This window comes from Manis pentadactyla, chromosome 11 (genome assembly GCF_030020395.1).
Source record: "Manis pentadactyla isolate mManPen7 chromosome 11, mManPen7.hap1, whole genome shotgun sequence".
NCBI lineage: Eukaryota > Metazoa > Chordata > Mammalia > Pholidota > Manidae > Manis > Manis pentadactyla.
This window is the reverse complement of record NC_080029.1, coordinates 2,745,136-2,763,749: the sequence shown is the minus strand read 5'-3', so window position 1 is coordinate 2,763,749 and position 18,614 is coordinate 2,745,136. Positions and strand designations below refer to the sequence as shown.

The 18,614-nt window shown below is 53.2% G+C and overlaps 1 protein-coding gene across 7 annotated transcripts in view; it reads right to left on the bottom strand.

Annotated features, from left to right (window-relative positions):
* CDC42BPB (CDC42 binding protein kinase beta) overlaps positions 1-18,614 on the bottom strand; it is a 112,734-nt gene that overhangs the window by 6,978 nt on the left and 87,142 nt on the right. The window contains exons 22-36 of one of the 7 annotated variants that reach the window (XM_057488119.1): positions 16,927-17,016; positions 16,511-16,588; positions 15,140-15,245; positions 14,066-14,202; positions 13,373-13,512; positions 12,066-12,147; positions 10,730-10,946; positions 10,465-10,527; positions 8,798-9,394; positions 5,881-5,978; positions 5,717-5,801; positions 5,492-5,609; positions 5,280-5,397; positions 4,684-4,789; positions 4,514-4,608 (exon numbers count right to left, since the gene is read on the bottom strand). In XM_057488119.1, the coding sequence (XP_057344102.1) occupies positions 4,514-4,608; positions 4,684-4,789; positions 5,280-5,397; positions 5,492-5,609; positions 5,717-5,801; positions 5,881-5,978; positions 8,798-9,394; positions 10,465-10,527; positions 10,730-10,946; positions 12,066-12,147; positions 13,373-13,512; positions 14,066-14,202; positions 15,140-15,245; positions 16,511-16,588; positions 16,927-17,016 (2,130 nt within the window). The other 6 variants (XM_036882451.2, XM_036882452.2, XM_057488120.1 and 3 more) reach the window with 6 other exon arrangements.

Genomic DNA, 18,614 nt, shown 5'->3' with positions numbered 1-18,614 from the left:
CAATGAACTAATAGAGAAATCAGGAAAACAATTCCATTCACAACTGCATCAAAAAGAATAAAATACCTAGGAATAAATCTAACCAAGGAAGTGAAAGACCTATACCCTGAAAACTACAAGACACTCTTAAAAGAAATTAAAGAGGACACTAACAAATGGAAACTCATCCCATGCTCCTGGCTAGGAAGAATTAATATTGTCAAAATGGCCATCCTGCCCAAAACAATCTACAGATTCAATGCAATCCCTATCAAATTACCAACAGCATTCTTCAACGAACTGGAATAGTTCAAAAATTCATATGGAAACACCAAAGACCCTGAATAGCCAAAGCAATCCTGAGAAGGAAGAATAAAGTTGGGGGGATCTCACTCCCCAACTTCAAGCTCTATTACAAAGCCACAGTAATCAAGACAATTTGGTACTGGCACAAGAACAGAGCCACAGACCAGTGGAACAGAATAGAGACTCCAGACATTAACCCAAACATATATGATCAATTAATATACGATAAAGGAGCCATGGACATACAATGGGGAAATGACAGCCTCTTCAACAGCTGGTGTTGGCAAAACTGGACAGCTACATGTAAGAGAATGAAACTGGATCACTGTCTAACCCCACACACAAAAGTAAATTCGAAATGGATCAAAGACCTGAATGTAAGCCATGAAACCATAAACCTCTTAGAAAAAAACATAGGCAAAAATCTCTTGGCCATAAACATGAGCGACTTCTTCATGAACATATCTCCCCGGGCAAGGGAAACAAAAGCAAAAATGAACAAGTGGGACTATATCAAGCTGAAAAGCTTCTGTACAGCAAAGGACACCATCAATAGAACAAAAAGGCATCCTACAGCATGGGAGAATATATTCATAAATGACAGATCTGAAAAGGGTTGACATAAAAAATATATAAAGAGCTCACACACCTCAACAAACAAAAAGCGAATAATCCAATTTAAAAATGGGCAGAGGAGCTGAATAGACACTTCTCCAAAGAAGAAATTCAGATGGCCAACAGACATATGAAAAGATGCTCCACATCGCTAATCATCAGGGAGATGTAAATTAAAACCACAATGAGGTATCACCTCACACCAGTAAGGATCGCCACCATCCAAAAGACAAACCACAACAAATGTTGGTGAGGATGTGGAGAAAGGGGAACCCTCCTACACTGCTGGTGGGAATGTAAATTAGTTCAACCATTGTGGAAAGCAGTATGGAGGTTCCTCAAAAAGCTCAAAATAGAAATACCATTTGACCCAGGAATTGCACTTATAGGAATTTACCCTAAGAATGCAGCAGCCCAGTTTGAAAAAGACAGATGTACCCCTATGTTTATCGCAGCACTATTTACAATAGCCAAGAAATGGAAGCGACCTAAGTGTCCATCAGTAGATAAATGGATAAAGAAGATGTGGTACATATACACAATGGAATATTATTCAGCCATAAGAAGAAAACCAATCCTACCATTTGCAACAACATGGATGGAGCTAGAGGGTATTATGCTCAGTGAAATAAGCCAAATGGAGAAAGACAAATACAAATGATTTCACTCATCTGTGGAGTATAAGAACAAAGAAAAACTGAAGGAACAAAACAGCAGCAGAATCACAGAACCCAAGAATGGACTAACAGTTACCAAAGGGAAAGGGACTGGGGAGGAGGGGTGGGAAGGGAGGGATAAGGGCGGGGAAAAAGAAAGGGGGTCTTACGATTAGCATGTATAATGAGGGGGTGGGGGGCGTGGGGAGGGCTGTGCAACACAGAGAAGACGCGTAGGGATTCTACAGCATCTTACTATGCTGATGGACAGTGACTGTAATGGGGTTTGTGGGGGGAACTTGGTGAAGAGGGGAGTCAAGTAAACATAATGTTCCTCATGTAATTGTAGATTAATGATACCAAAAAAACCAAAAACCTATTTGACTTATAAAACTTGACAACTACAAAAATAAACACTTCATCAACCAAGAATTAGGAGAAGTGCAAATTGTAGCGCTCCAAAATCTTACAACTACAGACTATTTACTGTTAAAAGAACATATGGGATGTGAACAGTGCCCAGGAATGGGTTGTTTTAATTTGTCTGATTTTTCTCAAACTATTCAAATTCAGTTAGATAATAACCATCATATCATTGATAAGTTTTCACAAATGCCTAGGGTGCCTAACTGGTTTTCTTGGTTTCAGTGGAGATGGCTGGTAATTACAGATATGCTTTGGTTATGTAACTATACTCCTATTATGTTAATGTGTGTGCGCAATTTAAGTAGTAGCTTAAAATCTATACATGCTGAAGTTACTCTACAAGAAGATATGTCAAAGAAATAATCAATCTTCCCATGTTTTCTCCCGCCTGCTACTTCTATAGCTTTTCTTCTTCCTTCCTAATTACAACGAATTCTTAAATAGAATTCATGCCTCATATCAAATTTACCGAGTATCATAACTCCTCCAAGTGGTAAAGATACCTCAAGACAAATGCCGGGCATAGAAGCCACAGGGCATAAATATGCAAAGAAATAAAAAGCTAACCATTTCAAACAATAAGGCTTCTCTCTCACTTACCAACTTAACATTTCCCTGTATGGCCCCGGAAGATGACTGGTTAGCCAGAGACGGGTAAGATTCCTCAGGGGAGGAACAACCTAAGACAGGCACAGTCGCAGGGGGGTCATCAGGTGAGAAATTGGGGATCAACAGAGGTGAGGCTTAGAACCTCACCCCCCCTGTTCTGAGAGAAATCTTCTGCATACGTGGATGTTTTATTGCCCATGTCTAGCTTGGATTAACACATAGTCTACAGGCACACACCTGATCATCTACAGTTGCTCTCTTACAACACTAAACTATGTTTTCTACCTTTATGTTGTATCTACCTACCACTTCAGCATCTTATTAAAAATAATAAAGAGAGAAATGTGGTATCCACATATAAATCAAGTATAAAAATCAAATGTGTATTCATATTTGAACTGACTGTTTATAGTTCATAATGCATGAGCAAAACCAAAAGTTTCTGTGATGACTGCCCTTGTACTGTTCACCATGTAACTTATTCACTATGTAAGAATTTGTTCTCCATGTAAGAACTTGTTCGTTATGCTTCAGAAGATTGGAGACTGACGAAAATTAGGCTTGGGGTGGATTAATGATTGTGCATTGAGCATTGACTCCCCTATACAGAATTTTATTGTTGTTAACAACCATTTGATCAATAAATATGAGAGATGCCCTAACAACAACAACCAAGAAAAAGTACACACTTCCAATTGTAAAATAAATAAGCAACCGGGATGTAATGTATAGCATAAGGAATATAGTCAAAATATTGTAACAACTTGGTATGGTGATAGCTGGTACTTAGAATTATCATGTATATAAATGTTGAATCACTGTGTTGTACACCTGAAACTAATGTAATGTAATACTGTGTGTCAACTACCCTTCAATAAAAAATAATTATCTAAAAAAAAAAAAAATAAACACTTCACAAAATCATAAAAAAATTAAAATATTAGTGATACTGAGAAAGCACTCACAACAGACTACCCCATTTATAAAGAGTTTCTACAAATCAGGAGAATAGCACAATGGCTGAGCAGCTGGTGGCGTGAAGGCCTCGGAGAAGAGCCAATAGGTCCTGGAAGAGCCACCGGCCTCAGAAAGACAGGCCACATGAGGAATGACAGCTGAGAGCCCCACCCCATCCTGGAGGTGACGCTCTCACCCCACTGTCTGCGGACAGCCCTGCAGGTAGGGGTGCTCTCCCTCCCTCCCACACACAGGAAGCTGAGGCAGAGAGTGGCCTGCCTCTGCATGCATGAGGTCTGGCCAGCCGGGAGGGGTGGGCCTGGGGCACCAGAGAAAACCTGGCCAGGGGCTCTTCCTGACTTCAGCCCAAGGGCTGCTGGAGGCGGCAGTGGGAGAGGACAGGCCGACTCGGAAGGCTCTCCGAGACCCACAGGCCACCTGTGCTTTAAAACTAGCTCACCTACAGGCATGCTACATCTATGTGTAAAACTACACAGAAAAGTCTAGAAGGGAGAAGTTGGCTGGGCTTTTCACAGGAAATCTTGCAGTTCTCAGTCATGCCAAGTGGCCCCTGCCCAGGAGGAGCCACCCATGCTCGGGGCAGCCCCAGCCGCAGCGGGGGAGCCAGGCGCTGTGGAGCAGAGCCCGTCAGGAGGCCTGGCTCCGAGCTACGGAGGCCGTGGTCCCACCCAGGGCTGCACTACTTGTTCCCATGCCCCTCTCAGCAGGCTGAGGCCAACCCACTCTGGCCCCCAGCCCACAGATGACCTGGAAAGCGGCAAGTGGGGTGCTCCGGGCCCCCACGCCATCGGCGCCTCTGCCTTGCACAGTGGTGAGAGCCTCCCCACCCCCCGCCTGGGCCCCCACGGCTGCCCTGGGGCAACGAAGCACCTTCAGCCAAAGAAGCCGCTCGGATCCCCGGCACATGGAGGCGGACGCCCCCGCTCTACGCAGGCAAGTCTTACCTCCTTGTCCAAGTCCTGGTCAGGATCGGACATGCCTCTCAGAGGCACGGCCACGCCCGGCTCCGGCCCGCCTGCGGAACAGAGCGAGCCCCGGCCTGAGGAGAAGGCTCGGGAGCTACCCGAGCGCCCGGAAGCCCCGCGGGTAGGCCCATGCCCGGCACCCTCCGTACCTGACGAGGGCCACGGGGCGCCGGGCTTGCTCCTGGGCGGGGGCTGCCGGGCCAGGCCGGCGGGAGCAGGGCCGGGCCGGTCCTCCTGGGCGGGGGGCACTGCACTCTGGGTGGAGAGAAGAGCACGTGAGCCGCTCAGGTCCTGGCTGGGCGCCCGCAGGCCAACTGCAGCCCCAGACGCAGCCAGGCTAGGCCTCGCTGAGCACGGCGGCCCGGGAGGCACTCCGGACAGTGGCAGTGGTCAGTCTGGAGCTAAGATTTGGCAATAGCGATTTTAGGCCAAGTCAAGTCCTACAAAAAACAATTTTTTAAGTGAAAAAGAAAAAAGTACACTACCTGCCCATGTTACTTAGAAATGTTTTCAGCAGCCAGTTCTCGTACGCAATACTAACAGACTGAGACGGGGGCAGACCCCGGCACACACGCCCCCAGCGGAAGGGCGATGAGGAGATGCCCGTGGAGTTTCTGCCACCAGGACAGACCCGAGAGCCCGGCGCCCAGGCCCGCCCAGAGCACAGGGCACGTGGGGACGAGCCGGCAGAGGCCGGGGCAGGCCTGGCCGTGTCTCGAAGGCGCCCCGTCCGCCTGGAGCTCACCAGAGGCAGGTCCATGAGCACCTGCATCCCATCACCGGGGCCCATGTGGGCCACATGGTTGAAGTTGGTCGGGTTGGAGATCATTTTAGATCTCAACTCTGGGTCTCTCAGCATCTCTCTGGGGAAAAGAAGAAGGTTTTGAGATTCACAGACATGTGGCAGTCCTGTCTCAGCCTCACCCTCCTCTGCAAGGCCGCCGGGCCCCGTCCTACCGCCGCTGCTGCAGCCTCTCCTCCTCCGGCACCTTGAAGACAAACCGCCTCTTGCTCCTGGTCCGCAGCATCTGCTTCTTGCTGTTGTCAGAAGTGTCCGGCACGCTGAGGGCTGCTCCTGCGGGAGGCACAGTGCCCACCGTCGCATGGCGACCAGGAGCCCGCAGCCCCTGGGGACGGGGCTGCCCCCCACTCCCTCTGCCTGCACCGCGGACAAAGGCCAACCTGAGGACTTGTTCTTGAAGTAGATCAAGCGGGGTGGCTCGCAGCCAAGCAGGTTGAGGGTGCCCTCCACGTTCAGTGGTCTTATCTGTGTGACAGAGCAGAGCGCGTGGTTGCTGGGGAGCCAGCGCCAGGTGGGAGGAGGCTCCTGCACCCCCGGGCCTTACCCTCCGCAGGCCGATGGTCTGGACCCACTCGGTGGTGCGCACGTCAAAGACGTCCACGCCGTACTCGCTGTACACCGTGATGTGCGAGGGGCTGCAACCTAGCGCAGATGGAGCAAAGCCGGGTGAGCAACCCAGGCGGCCCGGACCTGGCGCCTCCCGCCCTGCAGGGCAGCGGCCAGACCCGGCACCTAGGGCGTCACCAAGCGCAGGGGAGGCTGCGCTGCCCAGCTCAGGGCTTACAATGGCTCAAACTGTAGATAATTTCACTTCAAAGTTCAGACAAGTACAACCAACATTTAAATGCTTTACCGTCACTTCTTTACCCAGACTGCATTTTAAATCCCACGGCATAGAAGTTGAAGATGGGCTGTTTAAAAAAATCAGCGTTTCCGTTTAGGTTTCTTATACAATCATTGCCGAAGCTTATTACTTCAGGTGCAGCACATTGGAAATGCAGAAATTCAGGTAGGGGCTGAATGTTGTTTCTTGAAGCAAATCCCTTCTTTAAGAGGTGCCAAGAATCAAGTCTCTGAGTAAATATTTAAAATCTCACATGAAACCACTGCTTAGCACTGGGGCAGTGGCCACACCCGTCGCTGCACCTGGCGGCCAAGGACGCTGGCAGGTGCTCCTCCGGTGGCCTGCGGGAACGCACCTGGGGACGGTCACTATCCTCCTGCAGGGGGCTCTGGGGTGGCGCTGTCCTCCCTTGCTCATTCTAAGTGACGGCACCCTGTCAGGTGACAAGAAATCCAGCCAAGCACACCCAAGACGGGAGACCAAGACTGCTGGCCCGGCTGGCATCTGAGGTTTAAGGGGAACACCCCCACACTCAGAATGACCGGAGAGGGAGCAGTGGCTGTCCTCTTCTCAGTAACCCTGCCAGGGTGGCCAGGCCCTGGTCCAAGGCACGCTGTCCTCACCCTTGCCCTGCTGTTCCCAGCATCGCCCTGCAGAAATGCAGAGCTGTGCAGATGGTTCCAGCTCAGCTCTGGCTCCTGCCTGTCTCTCAGGTTAAAAGCTAATGTTCATCACTTACACTTTACTAGCTGAAGGTGAATTCTTTAAAAGCTTCTGCTATGTTGCTATTAATAGATTCCAAATGGGCTGCATGATCAGCTCTTTACTTTTGAAGAAAGAAAATGAAATGGCTTAGGAAGTAGACAAAAGATGCTGGAACTCATCACCAGACTGATAAGTGACATTTCCCACAAACCAAGAGGCCCCTCCTTTTGAGTGACAGGAGCAGAAAAGATGGCTGGAGAAGCCAGGCAGCCTAGATGAACTTTCAGAGGCCAAGTCTCCACAGAGCAGCTTCTGGGGCAGCTACTCTTTCTTGTGAGGAGCTGGGAGGAGACCCGTGTGGGCCCTGCAGCCCCTGGTAAACAGATGCACAGCCCACAGCAAGCCTTCGACTAGGAAGTGAGTCAGGGCCAGACGGCTGAGGAAGGCCGCTTTGCGTCGGAGCCAGCTTGCATTGGAGCTGGCCTCTGCTGTGGGACTCACGCACGGCTCACCTCTAGCCCTCGGCTTCCTCCTGGGTCAGACGGGACAGGTCACACCGCCCCACGTGCCGGGAGAGGTGAGCACACGAGCGCTCAGCACAGGGAGAGGAACACGTAGGCAAGGGAGTTAGCTCCCCAGCCCAGAAGGTGTTTACTTTCTGCCAGCTCTAACCCTGATCCGGGGTCTGTACTGTGCACGGGCGAGAGAAAGAGAGCCTGGGTGGAAAGAGAACGGAACCCGAGGAGAAGGTGGGAACACCGGGGTCCACACCAGGTCACTCGCAGCCAAGATCATAAACACACCAGGGACCCACGTCCTTCGCAACACTCAGCTTTTACACCCGCTAAAGCCTGGAGGAACAGGCCGTGAGGAGCAGGCACCCCGTGTGCTCCGAGGGCACCCGTGCTGGCTGCCCACAGGGATGAGGCGGTGGATGAGGGGTGTCAAGGCAACAGGTGCGCCTCCTTCCCGGCTGGCCCCGGCTCCTGCCCTGTGCCCCAGGACCTGGCCGCCTGCTCCGCCTGCCCGCTGTACTAACTGCCTCTGCTGAGGGTAGAAGTCAGGAGATACCCAGTAAGCCCTTGGGCTGGAGGCCAGCAGTTCACTCACAGGCCCCGACACTCTTGGTTACTCTGCCAGCTCGGCAAAACCAATGAGGCCGACAACAGGTGGTGCTTTGAGGTCTTCCACCCGCCCCATTCCCTCCTGGCCCCCATCAACACGTGCCCTGTGGCTCGTCTAATCACTCCTGACTGTCTGACCTGCTGGTTCGATGGTATGGGCTACCTGGACGTATCAAATTGGTGGGATTGTAGGGTTAGGGTTTTGTAAAAGCAGCCAGCCAGGCGGAAAGTGTCCCCTGAATGGAGCCCCACCCCAGGGACCTTGCTCACCAAGTTCTTGGACTGTCCTGTGTTCTACCCAGTGCCATGAGTCACATGGAAAGCCCCAATTAAGCAAATCAGCTCCTACTCTCAGGAAAATGTCTGTCCAAGAGGAACTCTAACCTGGACATCAGAGCTGAATTTTTTCTGGCCATCAAAAACCTTTAGCTTGTTTCATGGCTGTGAGTTGCCGGGTCATCTCCGTCGGGGCTCTTCAGCTGCGGGCCTCCTGCAGAGCCCTTCTGGGGAGCAGAGCCTCCCAAGCTCGGGGGGGAAGGGTGCTGGAGGGGTGGGTGGGGTTGGCTCAGGACACGGCAGGCTGTGGTCAGCCCGCAAGCCTGCCCAGAGCTGGTCTGAAATGTGGCCTGGGGACCACACGGTGCATCGGACAGCCGTGCGGCCCACTGCCTGGCGCCTAACGACTTCTCTAGGGAGGTGGGAGACACACCGGAGCAAAGAGGACGCGTGCTGACCGTCTATGCGAGAAGCAGCAACAGGGAAATGGCAACAGAAAAACATATACATACTACAGGCAACAGGCGCCGCAGGCCACATGAGCTCCTGCATGCGTGACCTCCGACCTTGTGGGTCCACGTACAGTCCCATGTGGCTGAAGCAAAGCAGGTACTCCTCACTTTTGAGCTCCACAGCACAAAGGGCATCAAAAGACTGTTGTGAGAGGAACGTAAGCGAGGGGTCATTGGGATTTACCAGGTTTAGAGCCTGCCCATCTCCCTGGGCGCTCAACAGAGAGAACCCAGAAGGGTAGCCGACACAGAGTTTGTCCTTGAACACGGCCATCCACTGTACAGTGCCAGGGGCCACAATCTCATTGAACTTCCTGTGGAAAGGCTTAGTCCTCTGGATCTCATAGCAAAGGACCAGCCGTTTCACGGCGGCGAAGAGGCAGGTGGGAGAGGTCTTCCTCAGAGCCCCAGCTGCCAGGAGCTGGCAGCCTTTTGTTTCCGGAAGCTTGACGTCAAGGCTACTCTCTGCCCCATCAAAGGAAGACCATGGACACAGGTGGACGTGGCGGTTCCGGCCACAGAGGAGGGCCACGATCTTCTCTTTGGGAGCGAGCTCAATCTGGTGCACCTTCTTGTAGTCGGCAACGCGCACAATCACTGAGGGGAGGGCGACAGCAGGGCGGCGTGTCAGCACGGAGGCAGGGGTGGCTCTGCCTGTCCTGCGGGGGACCCATCCCTTCCCACTGCAGCTCTGGGAAACCGGCCTCTGCCTCCACCAACCTCACTCCACAGTGCCCTCTGTCAGAAGCCCCGGGGCCCTGGCTGGGAGACACCCAGTGTGGTGTGGTCCTGGCGGGGGCAGGATCTGGACCTCCTTTTAGCTCATCCCTGAAGCCAAGAACCCTTGGGTCGCATTTGGGAAACAAAGGCTGCTTCCAACCTCCCCGGACCCTTAGATTAACTATCTGAAAGCACCCACCTCTCACCGGCCCCCCAAATTAACCCTCATATGCTCCATTCCCTAATTGGATCAGGACCTCCACTCTGGGATTTCAGAGCCAGAGCCCTTGGTCTGGGTCCTGAGGGACCAACAGCCCTGGGCTGGCTGGCAGCGGTCATTCCCCCTTCCTCCATGTGGCCAGGTGTGCTGAGACCCCGAGCTCACCCGGGAGGGACCACCGCCCCCACCCCCATCCCCCTGTTCCCTGGGGGAGGCTCCCAGAGCCCAGCCCTGGCCACGCCTGGCCCCCTGCGTTTCTGTCCCTGACCCAGTGCCATGAACAGGAGATGCATAGGGATGTTTCTGCCTTTTCTTGTTGGGAGAAGTGAGATGTCCAAATCTGAAGCAAAGGAGGGAAAGTTCCAGGAAGGCCTCAGTGCATCCAGGAATTAAGTAAACACTGCTGCTGTGGGAGGCTCTGGCTGCCCCACGAGGAGCCTACGGGCCCCGGCACACCCGGGGGGCAGTTCTCATGCTCCACTGGACTCGCCAGTGGGGACCTTGCCCTCAGCCTGAGGCACCACAGTACACGCAGACATTTGCAGAACACCCGTCTCCTTTGCTGTTAACTTTTTCTTGGCTGCCTGCCTCCCTTTCTTCATGAAGTTCTTTGACTCGGTAACTGAACTGACCTGACACGTGCAGCGCCTACGTCTCTGCTGAGCCCCTATGGCTCTGTGCCCACCGGCACTAGCCCGGCAGGCGGGCACTGGGCCTGCTCACTCACCGTCACGGGTCACCTCTATGACATACAGCCCTTCTTCTAAGCCGACCGCAATCCTCTCCCCGTCTGTTGAGGCAGCAGGAGAGGTAAGAACATAAAACCAGCACCATCAGCACAGACTCCGTCTTAAAACCCCCAGAGTAATGACAAATTCCCGCTGCACCACAGTAGTGGTCTCCACCGGGTGGAGGGCTCAGCCGAGGCACTCTGGCAGCTTCCGAAGCACCCCCGAGGAGCCCCGCGACGCCCTGCAGTGGCCAGCACGTACCCAAGATGGTGGCTGTGAGCACGGCCTTGATGAGAGGCAGCGAGCTGTCGTAGGCCTCCTGCGGGACGTGCACGACCTGGTTCCTCAGGCGGTTCTTACGCAGGATGGACTGGAGGCCTTCTAGAATCCCAACCCACTTTCTCTTTTCATTCTCATTCTCTGTCAGAATGAGCAGGGAGCCGGTCTTGGACGGTGTGCCTAAGAGAGAGGCTGTCACCTTCATGACAGACAGAGAAGAGCTGTAAGACCACCAGGCCCAGCAAACACGCCTGTGCCCTGCCCAGATGGTGCCCTGAGTGGAGGTGGGACCAGGAGGGATGCACTTCCCAGCGCTCTGACCCAGGCGCCCGTCAGGGTTAAAGCCTCAGGTCCTGGCCCCCAGCCGCCCCCTGAGGTCGTGAGGAGTTGTGAGGGGCTGTGCTGCTGTAAACAGGCGGGAGCATAGCTCTAAGTGGGCACCCCGGATCCCTTTCCTGTCAGATGTTAGTTAATTCTGCTCTTTCTAAAACTGTGGTGTAACTGCCCGTTTTAAAATTGTTTTCTTGAATTATAACTCTTAACTATAATCAAAAACTGATTCTCAGAACACATCCAGGGAAAACAGGATCTCAAACAAAAATGCTTTGCCCAAACACGCTTCCCTGTGAGCATTCCACTCCCTTGGCACTTGGCAGGAAACCTGGAGAGCTTTTGCTTCAAAATGATCACTCAGTGTGTACACAGTGGTGGCAATTTTCTGTACTGTATACAAGACACGGTTTCTGAATAGAAGTGATTTAATAAAAAATGATGCATAGACTTAGTTTTGTGGTCAAGCAAGATTTCACTGGATTTATGAAAACTCCCAGTGGCAGGGCCAGGGGATGATGCTCTCCCTGGCCTACCATCCCTAGAGCTTCCCAGCACTGCAGCATAACGCGGGCCCAGTGGGCAGACTCTCCGTCCTGGCCCACAAAGATGCCAACGGACACTGACTACTCGCTCCTTCCTGATTTGCTCCCCCTACTGGCCAGTGAGTCCTGGGGAGCTGCGGTGGCTGGCCTCCCTGGCGCCCGACCACGAGGTGCCTCCAGCATGGAGCACGCTATGACAAGACTGACGGGGAGATGACGGGGTGCTGGCAATGTGGGTGACAGGCCTGGGAAGAAGTGGGCAGGGAGGCACCCAACAAAGGGAAGGGGTCGGGAGCCAGGCAGGAAGGTGGGAAAACATGCTGGATATGTGCTAGCCCCCTGCCACAGTTCAATGAAATGCCCAGAACTTGTTATCTGAACCAGGTGATTTCTGAAAAAAAGATTTTTAGTAAAAAGTCTCTAAAGAACAGAAAACACCATACCCTGAATATACATGGGATGTCCCGGCGGGAGGCGTGGATGACATCAGAAGCCAGGACTGAGCTCACGGAGAACTCGTCGTCTCTGGTGGGAAAGCGCACAGGGACGTCAGGGAGGGGCTGCACACGGGATCTCGCCTCCACCCTCTGTGCACAAGCCCGACAGCAAGGACACCTGCCTGGCTTTATTTTCTACAACACAGGGCAGGCCCCTCGCCTCCACCTGAGTGAGGGTCATACCGACAAGACAGCTGACAGCGCGGGACCCCTGCACGTGTCTCCATAGCCAGCGTGCTGGGAGGCCAGGAGCGCCCACCGTGCACTCTCCAGCCCGCACCAGTCAGAAACACTGCAGCCCTGGGTCCCTGGCTACTGGCACGAGCCACTTGGTGATCGCTCAGAGTAAAACCCCACCTCCCGTATGCTCTCAACCCGGGGCCCTCCCGCCAAGGTGATGCCCCTGGGACACCTGCCGGCAGCCTCTTCACCCCAGACCAGGGCACACCTGGGCACAGCAAGGGATGGGCACATCCCAAACACAGGTGCCACTGCTCCTCCCTGCCCAATGGCTAGGGATATGGAATGTGGGGACCGCTGTGGAGGCGACCCTGCTACACCTCTGCGCCTGCAGCTGTCCTCAAAGGCACGTGCCTCTGGGGCCCAGGCCAGGTGGCAGCAGCAGGAGCTGTCCTGATGGCACCAGGGTTGGGAGCACAGACGGCAGATGACAGACACCCAGATCGGGCGCTAAGCCCAGGAAGCCTCTAACCTGCCCACCTTCATAGCCCTCTGACCTGGTAATGTTGTTGTTATGCCCACTTTACAAATGGGGAGATGCAGAGTTAGACATTAAGAGAAGCCGGGAAGGAAGCAGCTCTGCCATCTCCATATGTGCGATTCATCTGTTTGAAGGTGTCTGATGAGAGGTGAAAGTGGCAGGAGATGCCACCACGCAGCAAATGTTCTGGCCGCACAGAGCCCGGGCTCTGATGCCCGCCACGGAGAGAGAACACTTGCAGACACTGTGACACAGACGGCCTTGGGCTGTGCCATGTGCCTGCGTATTTGTTCTTGGGGCACGTAGTTTTCTTACTATGTGCCTATTTAGCAAATTGCTTGGTGCAAAAATATCTATAGCAGGGAAGTTTATAGCACACGCTGTAAGCACCTATTTTCAGAACTGCACAATAATTAACGATGGAAGGTATAAATGAGACTAAAGGTCATTAAGCAACAAATTGTCACTGGGACTAAAGGTTAAGTCAGTCAAATAAAGCTCCTAGAACAAGAACACAACGCACAAAACAGACCTGAGATCCAAGACTTGGCTTGCAGCAACGCCAGGCTGGGTGGACTTCCCCTCAGGCAGATCATACAGGAAGAGCTTACAGTCACAGACCACTGCGTACGCCCGCTGCCATCCCTTCTTTACCCCAGTTGGCTTTGGGACCTACAGATAAAGGTGACCATATTTTACTGGGCCCAGGAGGACAGCCACATGTCAAGGCAATGGGAGCAGGGCCCCAGAGGACTTCCTGGAGGCGGCTGCTGTGCCCACAGTCTCCTTCCGGCTGCTTCTCCAAGGAGAGCTCCCTCCCAGACTGGCAGCCAGAGCTGTGTCTGCTGGGGGATGTGTGCACGTGACAGAGGGAGTCGGGACAAGGTGGACAGCTCAGCAAACAGGTGATCACACCAGACACGGAGCATCTTGGAATGCTGAAGCCAGAAAGATACCCAGGGCTTCCCAGGCAGTGGTTTTCACACAGCACTGGCTTGGAAGCCTCATCGTCAAGCAAATGGCCCAGGAGGTGCGGACAAAGGGGCCCCAGACGACTGTGAGTGTTTCTGTGGGGTTCCTAGGACTGCAGGCTGAAGACCTCGTTTCCCAGGAGCGGAGGCCTCCCAGGACTGGCACAAGGGTCACCTCACACAGCAAAGAACCCCCTTTCAAGAACCTCTGGGCATGGCTGTGGGCCACCACACCTGGGCCATGTCCACCCTACCTTGACGTAGCCCTTGTAGGCTGTTCCTATGCCTCTCTGCACGTCCACGCCAAGGGGCCGCTTGGACTGCTCGGGAGGGATGGGGCACACCTGGGGAGCGCTGTCTTTGCAGGACACGTGGCAGGCGAACGCGCACACTGGAAGAGAGACGGCACAGCCTGAGTGCCTGCTTCTCCCCACGCAGAGGCTCCTGTGCAACACACGCCAGAGGCACGTTGCTGACCCATCAATGAGTCACTGGACATGGCTCAGATGCCCAGCAGGGCAGGGGGCTCTGGGACTTGGCCACCGAGTGGCTTCTCGACATGGTCCTCGGAGCCCCTAGAGGGGAGGGGAGGGCAAGTGAACAGGAAGCAGGGCCCCAAGCTGGAGGTACTGCTCCCAGAAGGCCCGAGCCTTACTACAGAGTTACTAACACGGCCCCCTGGATGGGAAACCCAACAGGTATGTGTCAGGGCAAGGGTCTCAGTGACAATCAGGGGCCCCGGCAGCCGATCAAAAGGGCTGCTGAGTTTCAATAACAAAGGGAAAGGCTTCTGGTATAGCATAAAATGAAAAACAGGAAGCTGTTTTCACAGGGTAGCTCCCCCCGCCGACCAGCGGTCAGCAGTGTGGGCTCATCTGGCTCCAGCCCAGGGCTGCTGTCTCCCCCACACGACCTTGGCTGGTCGTCCATCAGCAAGAGGGGTAATCGCACCCCACGACCATGTCGCCAAAAGCCAGCCCGGGGCCCAGTACAGGACAAGAGCACAACATGGAGTTTAAAGTGCCACAATCAGAAGAAAACAAAGTAACGGTGCTTACTGCAAATGACACAGTAACGGAAATCTTAAAAGTTCTTTCTGCTTCTGCTTCCAATTTCCTGTAATGGCCACAACGTCTCGTTTTATGATGAATAATTACCGACAGACCACCTGTGCATGCTCCCACTGCAGCTTCAGGGCTCAGATCTTAGCCCACACACTTCCATCGAGCATGTGCACACTCCTGGCGGGGCCCGGCCTTTCTGGTGTGCCCCGGGGAGTGCACTCCCCACCGGCTGTGCCCAGGACCACCCTGGCACATGGCACTCACCCTCGCAGGCGTAGCCCTGCCGGATCAGCCCCACCATCAGGGAGGTGCAGTGGCTGCACTGGGTGGGGCTGGAGAAGGACTTGACGATGAACTGGTGGGCCTTCGGCTGCAGGAGGAATGAGGAGAAGGTGAGCCTGGCTAGAGGCTGTCGGTCTGCTCACAGTGGGGTGCAACTCGGGAAGGATCTCGAAAAGCTGAGAATGTGCAACTCCTCTCTGAGGTGCGTGCCGTCCTCGTGGTGCCAGCCAGACACCCACGGCACAGAGCCCGAGCCCGAGAGGAAGCCCCACGCCTCCCTCGGAGACAGGTCTTGCTGCCAGCACCAGCGAGGTCAGCCAGGCCGCGCGCTGGGGTAGTGAAGCCGCCACTTGAGTTGGCGGAAGATTCTCGCCATCCAGAGGCTCTTGGGGGCTGGCCTCGGGCCACGTTTTGGGTGGGCTGCCACCCGGAGCAGTCTCTCTTGCACGTGCGGCCAAGGGGTATGTGAGGATGCGAGGAATGACTAGCAGGCAGTCCTGTTCCTAACAGCGACAGCCTGGAAAAGCCCTGTCCTGTCAGGAGTGAAACGTAAGGTTGGCTGGGGACATGCAGGACAGTATGTCTTTGAAGCTCAAATACAGCAAACAAAAGGTTTGTTACTCGGGTGGACAGAAGTATGATGGAATGATTTGTAAGAGGCAAGGGAGTGACCAACAGAGACCCAGAGGGCAGTCTGCCTTACCCCGACTCTACAACATGTTTTGGTCCCAAAAGCCAAACAACACTGTTTCTCTTCTCTAGCCACGTGGCTGTCTATAGCTGAAACCTTAAAAAAGGCCATGTCTACATTAAAGGAAAAAAAAAGAGCATCTGAGTGCAGAAAGCCGAATGCCTGCTAAGCCGGCGCCTAGGGCCGTATCACGAGTGGCACTCTTGTGACCTGTGCTGGACCTGCCAGGACTGGCATGCATGGCTCTCAACACACGTCCATGAAAGGACAGCATACAAAGCTGCACGTTCAGTGTAGGTCCATTTATGCTGGGGGAAAACACCCTCCACAGGCCACGATGGTTCTCCACAGCACTGAGTGCACGCGGACAGAAACAAACTTGGAGAAGGGACTTGACAGTTATAAACACAGAATGGTTACTGCTGGAGAAGGGGCCTGGCCTGGGGGGTGAAGGCGGGGACAGCGGCCCCTGAAATTTTCCCATTAAAATGTGTTCATGTATCACTGGTTTAATTACAAAAACACAGGGTCCTGACGTTTCCTGGATCACACTCTTCAGAACAGATCAATAGCAGAACTTACTGTGCATATAAACACAGTAAGTCTGTCTTATTTACACAAACATTATCTTCAAAAACTGAGGGTTAAAAGCAAGGCCCTACCTTTGGTCCAGCCAGAACAAGGGGCTGTGTGGTGGGCGGTGGCATGGCCGGCAGCCTCGGCGGGGCACGAGCCACATCCTAGGAGACAAACGGGAACAGGTGAGTGTCTGCGCAGCGCGGCACTGTACTGACATGTCAGACCCTGCTCAGAAATGAACAGTTCTGCACTTGCCATTTCCTATATGGTTGAGACATCTGTCAAAGCAATCTGTGTCTAGCTAAGGCACGAACAGTGATCCTGAAATACAAGTCAGGCTCAGAGTTCGGAAAGAGGTTCTTGGAATGAGCAGTGAGGAGGCCTGGGGAGCCACCTGGGTGCCAGAGCAGCACCCGTGTATCAGGGCCTATGTGGCACACGGGCGGGTTGGGGATGGACCCAGGGGCTGGTGACAATCAGCAGGGCAACACTGTCTTACTTCCTGCTGCTCTGTGCTTGTGGCCACAGGAACCGATGGGGATGCCTCTGGCTTTGGAGCCTGCATTTCTTGCTCACTAGCTGAGCTGGTCTGTGAAAACAAAGGCAGAGAAATAGCAGGGGAAAGCACCGTTCTGCTCTTAAATTAACAGTGGACTCTACCGGGGACGTGAGGTCTGGCACAGGTTCTCACTGTGCAATGTTCGGTCAGACCCCCGCCACACCCACAGCTGTCCCGCTTCCCTGAGGACACTGCCCTTGGCATTCTAAGGCTGGAGTGGTGACCGTGTGGGTGGGGGGAGTCTGACAAGTCAAGTCCCAGCCGCAGTCCCCCAGCCCGTCCACTGTCCCGCCCTCCCAGCCATTTAGAGGGAGGGCATTGGAGAATGCCGACCCGCTGAGGCAGAGACTTCATCTATACCTGGTATGTCAGCACAGTTTAAGCCTCATTTCAGGGCCTGGGAAGAAATTCTAACATCAATAGAGGACTACGGGCCTATGAGCAGAAGTGAAAATTTCCCTGAAAGGTCAATGACATGGGAAAGCAGTGTTTTGTTCTGACAACTCAAGATGCCCAAATTAACAGCACCATTTAAAACTGAAGCTAAAGCTTTGAGGCTAATTTGAAGCTCATTCTAAAAGCACTTAAAAATGACCTCATTTTTATAAACGTTCCTGAAATGAGTACTTCTCACCAAAGGACATCACAGCTGTCATGATTTACACTGGCGTACACATGCTCCCGATGTCTGCTCAGCAGTGTCAGCACAAGCGAACAGTACCCCGGGCCACAGGGCAGCTGGGTAGGTACCTACGAGAGCTGCTCACAGCTCTACTGTGTTCCACAGTGAAGTCCCAATGAGCCAAACCAGGCAACGCTTTCCAGAAGCTGCGATTGATTAGGCCGCTGCCTAAGGAGCTGTATTCAGACGGGAGGGGAGCACACACACACACAGAACCACACACACATCTGTGCACTGCAGTGTTTGACTTTGTAAACAAACTCACAAGGGAAGGGTGAGATCACTTAGCTAATCACCCAAGCTACAAATGTAAGCAAATTCTCCCATAAATAAGGCATGTTAAATGAGTTAGAGTTCTATCTTTAGATAAATGGAGAGTGAAGGTATATTAAGTAACTTAATTTTAGCCAAGTAACAGCCCCCTAGTTTCATTAGTTGGTTATTTAACCAAAAGGATGCAAGTTAAAGAAGAAGAGACACCCACCCATGGTGGCACGGAGGGTGAGGTGGGGAGCCTGTGCTGGTAGGATTTACTTGTTCCCAAGAGGCCAGCAGAGAGGACATGCAGGAGGACACAGAGTCCATGGTTGTAACCAAAAGTAGGAACAAAAACAATCATTTCTCACCCAATAAAAACTTGCACGAAGTACACTTGATTTAATCATGGTGGCTAGGCACTTCTAGCACCAAACAGGTTTAATACAGGGAAAGCTTCCAAAGATGATGATTCTGGGGTCTGGAAACACTTCTTGACAGGCCAGACTGACCACGGATCTTTTTTTCTTCCCACCAGTAAATATCCTTCCTACTTAAAGCACAGTGGGACTAAAGCAGGACTAAGGCTAAACCCTAACGTGGCAGGAGTGCGGGCTGCACAGGACAAGGGACACAGGTCATGACCCCCACACCTTGGTGTGGAAGCTGCTTTGTTGCCCTCCACAGAAAC